This window comes from Melanaphis sacchari, unplaced genomic scaffold, assembly GCF_002803265.2.
Source record: "Melanaphis sacchari strain LSU unplaced genomic scaffold, SCAv2.0 Contig966_pilon_pilon, whole genome shotgun sequence".
Taxonomy (NCBI): Eukaryota; Metazoa; Arthropoda; class Insecta; order Hemiptera; family Aphididae; genus Melanaphis; species Melanaphis sacchari.
The window spans coordinates 1-7,556 of record NW_020271684.1 but is presented as its reverse complement, the minus strand read 5'-3'; the positions used below and the strand labels follow the sequence as shown (position 1 = coordinate 7,556).

At 45.4% G+C, this 7,556-nt stretch overlaps 1 protein-coding gene across 1 annotated transcript; it reads right to left on the bottom strand.

Moving 5' to 3' along the window:
• Positions 1-1,922: 1,922 nt before the first annotated feature.
• On the bottom strand, positions 1,923-5,490 carry LOC112603114. The gene is made up of 2 exons (XM_025351544.1): positions 2,593-5,490; positions 1,923-2,419 (listed from the first exon to the last, which is right to left on the bottom strand). The coding sequence occupies exons 1-2, from the start codon at positions 5,199-5,201 to the stop codon at positions 2,392-2,394; spliced, it is 2,637 nt and encodes an 878-aa protein (XP_025207329.1). The 5' UTR covers positions 5,202-5,490; the 3' UTR covers positions 1,923-2,391.
• Positions 5,491-7,556: the final 2,066 nt, after the last annotated feature.

The window sequence follows — 7,556 nt, the reverse complement described above, 5'->3', positions numbered from 1 at the left end:
ACGATTTTCCGCAACGCGGACTCGTTTACATACACACCGTAACACATAATTAAATCATTTATGCAATAATTCCGAGTGTTTTTTGTAATTGTGATCGTCCAATAGACGCACGACGCCGTTGTCCAACGAATCTCCGTCGGGCACGCGTTCCGAAACCAAACGAAACCCGTAATAGTTCAATTTTTCTCTATACTTGTCCAATCTCTCGGCGTCCAATTCCAAACCCGATCCGTTGTTGCGAACGCCCAATAAAAACATCTTATACGCGTTTTCCCATTCCTCGGTGCCCCAGTAAAAGAAACTCGGCGGATTTTTATCGTGCGGCGTCGGTATACCGCGCACAGTGTTGTTGTAATTTTGATCCATACGACACGTGTACGTGGTCAAAAACGGCGTACAGACCGGACCTATTAACGATTGTTTGACGTTCATTTACAAATGTCCGGGCACGCCGACTTTAGTGCGTTCCGGCATGGCCACGGTATACTCGTCAAACGGCAGAACATCGCCCAATTTAGTTTTTGCAGTCACAGCCGCATACTGTCGTTTGCCCACGACTCCGTCCAAAACGCGAATTTGTTTGTAATTTTCCGAATACAACGCTCCGTCGATCATATCGAAATCCGAATCCTCTTGTTTGGCGAGAATTCCGGTACGTACGGGAATTCCGGAGTCTTGGAACACACAAGTTTTGTACAATAAATCGTAACGTCCGCCGGACACTTCCAAAGAAGTGTCGTGCAACACGCGTGTTTACAAGGGTCCAAGAGTTTTGACGAATTCACGTTTTGCGCGACCGTTTGATTGAAATAGTTTTTAGACAACAGGCGATCGGACACCCAGGGCACTAAGTAATGCCAATCGCTGAATAGCGCGTTGGCCGTATTCACTGTTATTGGTCGACATATGGGCAACCAATCGTTGTATCTATAATTTTCTTCGTAATTCGCACAAACGCAATTCATCTGTCCCAAAGGTTTATCGATATCGTCAATTTTACCGTTACACACCCGGACCGTAGTACAATTTCCGGTAATCGTATCGTTACCGATGTACCCGTCCATTTTACATTTACACGTAAACATATAGTCCGAAGAACCCGCGTCGTTGGCGATCAACACTAAATCTCCGTGAAGCGGATGACACGCTTGTTCGAGATTTGTGATGGCCAACGCGTAACCTTCGTCAATAGTCGCGTTTTTCGGTATGATCGTATACGAATCGTTAGGATTTTTATAATATTTAGTGTCTTCGCTGAAATGCGTACAGCGGACCAATAGTTCGCGACACCCGAACAACGTTGTGGGATCGGTCATGGAACACTTTTCCAGACCGTCGACGTTACAGTTTCTATTGTTTTGTAGGTCGACCGTAGATCCGTCGTCGTAACGCGGGTACCGAACGTTCATTTTAAACCTATGTAAATCTATCGAACGATCCGTTTTAAAAGTCTTTATACGTTTTTCACATATATATATAGAGCACAGTACGAGTACAAACACTAAAATCAATAATAAACCAGTAATCGCCCGCATGTTCGATACGCTGACAACGCCGGCTGTCGCTTCTTGACAATTACTATGTTTACCAATCACGAAATCAATAAACGTGACAGTTCTCCTACGGACGTGTACGAATACGCCGTAAACAATAATAAATATTATCAAACGACTTCTGTCGATAAACAATCATCACGGACCGACGACAAAACGTCATCAGACAGACTGACTAAATGGTTGTTACGGGCGGAACACAATAAACAAAAAATGTATCCGTTTGTCGTATTGATTTTGACCACCGTACCGGTATTGTTAGTGCTGTGCACGCCGGTTACGCGTTTCTATATTAAAATTTTAGTGCTTTTAATATATATAATAATGATCGCGTTCACGGTGTATTTGTTTAAAAAATAACAACGCAAATTACATTGACGTAAAATTTTGTTTTATTTTTATGACACTGTAAGAATCCAATGAAGCTACGCATATACATTCAGACATGTATAAACGTAAATTATACAAATACGATAAATCTAAACATTTAGTGAAAATAGGCATACGTTTATTTACATCGTACACCAAAATATATCCGACATTGTGTAAACGTGCCAAGTTCAATTGTATAACGTTATTGTGTAAATCCAAACGTTCGACGATCCCCAGTGTGCACAAGTCATTGAAAGCCTCGTAGCGTTTATCGACGGCGACACCGTTCACACCAATCCCCGATGAATCGCACAAAACGCGAAAATCACGTCTGAACGTGTCGACGACGTCCATGGACGGTAGCGGCGGCGATTCGGCACTCGCCGAACCGTATCCCCGCGGTACGGGCTCCGCGAAATCATCGGCACCGGCATCGCAGAACACTTTGTTATGGTTGTTCATTGTATTACTGACAGTGTTGCTCGTTTTCGGATCTGTAACGGGAACGGTATTGTTAGTATGGACGTGCTATGCTAATTATATGCAAATGTACAGAGTCAAAATAAACAAATCAAACACGAACGCCGATGAAGCTCTATCGTTTTTCGAATCACTAGATCTACTGAAATACTTATACAATAGCGCGGTTATTTAAACGCATACGTACGTCGTTGCGTCGATCAATCGAAACCCGTGCATGCCGATCACCCGACGGACTTCGGGCAACACCGGAACCGTGCGCAGAGCTAATGTCGTAGAGCTCAGCGCCTGCGAATCAAACCCGTTAACGTTCACCAAAGTGTCGGCTCGTATATCGAATATCTTTAAATTCGTGTACGGGTGCATGGCGTGTATGACGATATTTTGCGGAGCTATGATTTCTTTGTTCGGTCCAATGGCGCAATCCGGATGGGCCAACATGGACCTGATCTGACCGGCGGGCACGCGTCCGATCAACGAAACGTCGCTAAACACGATCTGGGCGTGCACTCGGCGCCCGTCCCGAGTTATGCCCCAAAATCCCGATAAATCTTCGACGGCACCGCAAACGTTTTTTTGACCAAATGAATTTGCGATTTTTGTACCGACACCGAATTTCCCTAAGTGTTGGCCCCGTATCAACACCGTCAGGGTTTTGTTAGATTTTACGCTGTCCACTTCCAGACGATCGTATTGATTTTTTGGTTTGAAATGAATCAGATGATAATAATGATTACCTATGACCGTCACTAAAATATTACAATGTCTACTGTGCTTCGTGTACACTTCGGTGTTTGTCACCACGCAACCTATTAACGTATCGTCGGTACAAGTGTTTGCGTGTACATCGATGAATCGCGCGTCTCTAGCGGTTTTTGCGTTTTTGAACGTAAATTCTACGCTTATGCAAGCGTTATAATGAACCGGAGGCACGTGTTCGACAAATTTCTTGTCAAAGACCACGCTGTCCTCGACACAAGCACCACGCACATTACCAAACGCCACCCAAGCCGTCAGATTCCACGGATTCGGCGGTTCGTACGCGTCTCGATTCATTATAGTCTGTACGTATTTAATGACGTTGCGGCGTAAATGTGGAGCGTTGTTGTACACGTACGTCTCGGTTTTTGTAGGCTCGCAAGTATATTGCAATTTACGCAAATCGAACATGCGCAACAACGAACGCAACGCTTTCTCGGCGTCGGTGTCTTCGACGCGAGGCGGTTCGTTGTCAAACACGCGATCGATCTCCGCAAAATGATCGGCGTACGGAATTAGTCCGTGTCCCGTGACGGCACTGTCCAATATCCGAATTCGTAGATCGTCGTCGATTTCGACATAACACGTGATGCCCAGAGACGACGAAATCAATTGTTTATGAAACGCCGACGTTACGTTAGCCACGCTGCCTTTAATGTTGTTTATGGCCACCGTGGTCTTGGCCGGTGGGTTTTTGACCAACGCCCAGGGATCTAAAATTTTCACTGTGGTTGAGAATTGCGCTGCCGGTTCGTACGTTATACCGTATTTCGTGGTCTCGGCCGGTGAAAAATACACATCGTGTTCGGCACTGTATTTGATCGGTATCGAAGATTTAGTGTGACAATAGATATACGGTTCGTAGTATTTCGTGGTAACGTTTACGCAATCCCGATGCCGTTTCATTGCCAGAAACACGTCAAAAGTCCAATCGCATCGACAGTTTATAAGAAATCCGTCCAAAATCAATATGTTGCGTCCGTCGGATTTCGATATACTTTGCAGATAACGATACACTAAATTCGCGTCACTGTCTTCCGTCATCATGACGAAATCGGCCAGCACGTTCTGTTCGCCGGCAGATTTTAAATCTTTGGTGTTTACCGTGCACAGATAATTGAACGCGTCGTTGGGGTATACCAGAGCCGACGAATTGCGAAACGCTTCGTTCGATCCGCGCACGACGGTCGAGAGATAATGCGAAATCTTGTTGCTGCGACCGTCGTGCAGCGTACTGTCGAAAGACTGCGAATACGATTTACTAGATTCGTCGTGGTCGTAAGCCGATTTTTTACTGAGCGCCGTGTACAGATTTCCGATTTCGAAATACTCGGACATTTTTACGTTGCCCGACGCGTTTTTTTTAAGTAACATTTCAATGCTTTTGTTTATCACGGTGCCGCAATTCAAAAATTTACGATTTTTCAAATCGTTCATGTCGTACGGATAGCTCAAAATCACGTCGAACATGTCCACATAATCGTTGGACTCGGAACGTGTGCCAAACGGATTGGCCGCGTTTATCAATCGGATCCACAACTGTGCGTCGTCCGCACTGGTCACGGTCTCACGTTTATACGTTATCGTGATCACGTGATCACGATAGCTCAAACCCACGCCGTCGTCGTCTATGTAAAAATACCATTCTATAGATCGTTGATTTTTCGTTTCTCGAACGTGCATGGAAAGCGCGTCAAAAGTAGAAAACGACATGTATATTTTAGGTATCCCTTGTAACACGACTTGACCCCATTGCGCGCGCGATCGTTTTACCGCTTCTTCTCCGCGTATCAAATAATCGACATAAGTACCCATGATCACAGGCACCGAAACGTGCTTTATCCGTTTACGGTTATGTTTGTACGCCAAACAAGCCATATACGATTGTCGGTTATGTTTCACGATCTCCAGAAAACGTTCCTCGTCTCTATAATCATCGTAATGATAGCAATTTGTCATGATCCAAGAGTCTTGTTCTTTGCGCTGTCCAATGTTTACACTGCACGACAACAGTAGATACGATTCAAAAAAACCCATGGTGTGCGATGGTCCGACACGGGTGCAAACGATTGCTGGTCAAAGATTTATTGAAAATATTCGAAAACTACGAATCGTCAAAATTACTGCTATGGGAAATAGTCCGTACCCTGCATCCCGCGCACACAGCAGCTTTTCTATTTGTATTGGACAACGTTACAAAATCGTATAAGACCGATACGCTGACAATAGCCCGTGACGACGACGACAACAACGATCGGCATGTATACAGATCGGACGTATGTTTAACAGATATAGACGCAAACACCACCGTGGCCGGTAACGGACTGTTCTTGTGTTCTATAAGACCTACGTTAAATCTCAATCCGTGTAAGCGCGATTTCACTGCACTGCCAAACATCCGAGAATTGGATTGCGTGACCGATACTCACGACGGTGCCGGAAATTTGACTATATTCGGATTGATAAAAATATTACAATCACCGTCGTCCGACGCGACGCACGACGCGTGTACCGTACTCAAACGGATCGCCATGCACAATTTACGGACAAAACAATATACTCAATTTTCGCAAAATCTCACGTACTATTTGTTTCCCGAACACGTGCAACAGCAATCACGATTTACGGCACCGCCGATACGAAACCGTATGCTGTCGGAAGATCAAAACAGTACGCACGTAAAATTTATGCAGTTTTACGAATCGTTTTACACGCCCACGGTCACTTGTGCGTACGAACCACATTCGTTTAGACACGTAAATCGTCTACGAGCTATATACATACACGAAAAACCACCGGCGTCCGAATTGTATGTACAACCCCGATACACCGGTTATAACGTCGTGATAAATTCGACAAAAAACACGACGCGCGTGTACAATCGATACGGAGAACTGTTGCATTCGGCGTTGTATCAGAAACGATTTCCCGAACACGCTACATTCGAAGCGATGCTGTTGCCCGTCGACGAACGCAACCGATATCGATCATGGCGATACGTACGCGCCGGCACGTCTGGTAACGGCAACCACGCCGGTATATCGACTTGTCAAAATTTCGTAATATTAATCGTAGACGTTTTTCGCGTACGCGACAAATTATTGCTCGACAAACCGTTCGCACGTCGAATAGAGTACGCGAAATCGTTGACGTGCGAAAACGTCCACGTGTGCGAAACCCGATGCGGTATCGACGGCGTTGAACTGTGGAACGAATTGGAACGCGAACACAATACAAATCCGATCGTTGATTGTTTTTCACCGATAAACGGTGTATTTGTGCGATCTGGTTGTGATTCAGTCGATGCCCGATCAAAACAATACGTATTCACGTCGAACGCCATGTATAGTTTTCAAAAAAACACGACGACTCGCGTTTTCGGAGACGTTTCCGTACGTCTCGCGTTGAATTCTTATTTTCCTCCGGAAATGGCCGAACACTGTACGATCGTTTCGGTGTACGCGCACGACGATCAATTTTATTACACGTGCGTGTTCGATCGAACCAATTTTACGTTCACGCACGATGCGTGTTTAGATCGCCTATGCGACATATGGCGAACCGGATTACGGTATTCCAAAGACGTGGTGTACGTACACAACGCCCAAATAGCACCGATGGGGATGACTCTGTTACAGTGTTACGAGTTTATTACAACAAAAATTCTAATTTTAAAAAAATCGGACACGATTCGCGCCAAAGCATCGTCGGTTACGAGATAAAAATAACTACATCGGTTTACGATATACCGTTCGAACAAACGACTTGGTTTTAAAATCTAAACCAAAAAATAAGAGTGGGAGTCAGAGATAACGCGCACGAGAACGCGTATAAATACAGGTGCGGCCTCGCGCGCGCGACAGACTCTGTCCAGTAGTATAGTGGTCGAGGACGGGGTCGTCCGTCTCCCGGGGAACAGGGTGACGGCGTCTACCGAGGTATATATATACGTATAAGGATAGGGCGCGGGACGGGACGGAGAATAATAGTAATAGTGATTTTCGTAAAAAGTTTTTCTCTCGTCCTACACATCGCGGTCTCGTCGCCGCGGCGGACCGAAACCCATACACAAAACCGGTCGTGTACGTGTACACGTCATCGAAACCGTAATAATAATAATTTTTGAAAAAGTTTTTTTTCGCGCGCGCGACCGACACGACAACGACCGTGTCGTTAGGTCGTCAAACACGAACGCACGGGTCCGTGTACTCGTGACGACTCGTCGCCGACGAGTGCGCGCCCGTCTTTAAACACGATCTATAACAGTGAAGATAAATTTTTCCGGAATGGGATATTTATAATAACATCATTTAATACCGTGAAATCAGACGCGCATTTCGCCGCATACGCGGTAACCCCATGTCGTACAAGGCGTGTACGTCCACCCGACAT

Bases quoted from the DNA above. Each gene is read 5' to 3' on its own strand.
- LOC112603114 (XM_025351544.1), bottom strand. From the start codon at position 5,201: ATGGGTTTTTTTGAATCGTATCTACTGTTGTCGTGCAGTGTAAACATT. The intron at 2,420-2,592 runs GTACGTATGCGT...TTCCCGTTACAG, and splicing joins CGATTGATCGACGCAACGAC to ATCCGAAAACGAGCAACACT.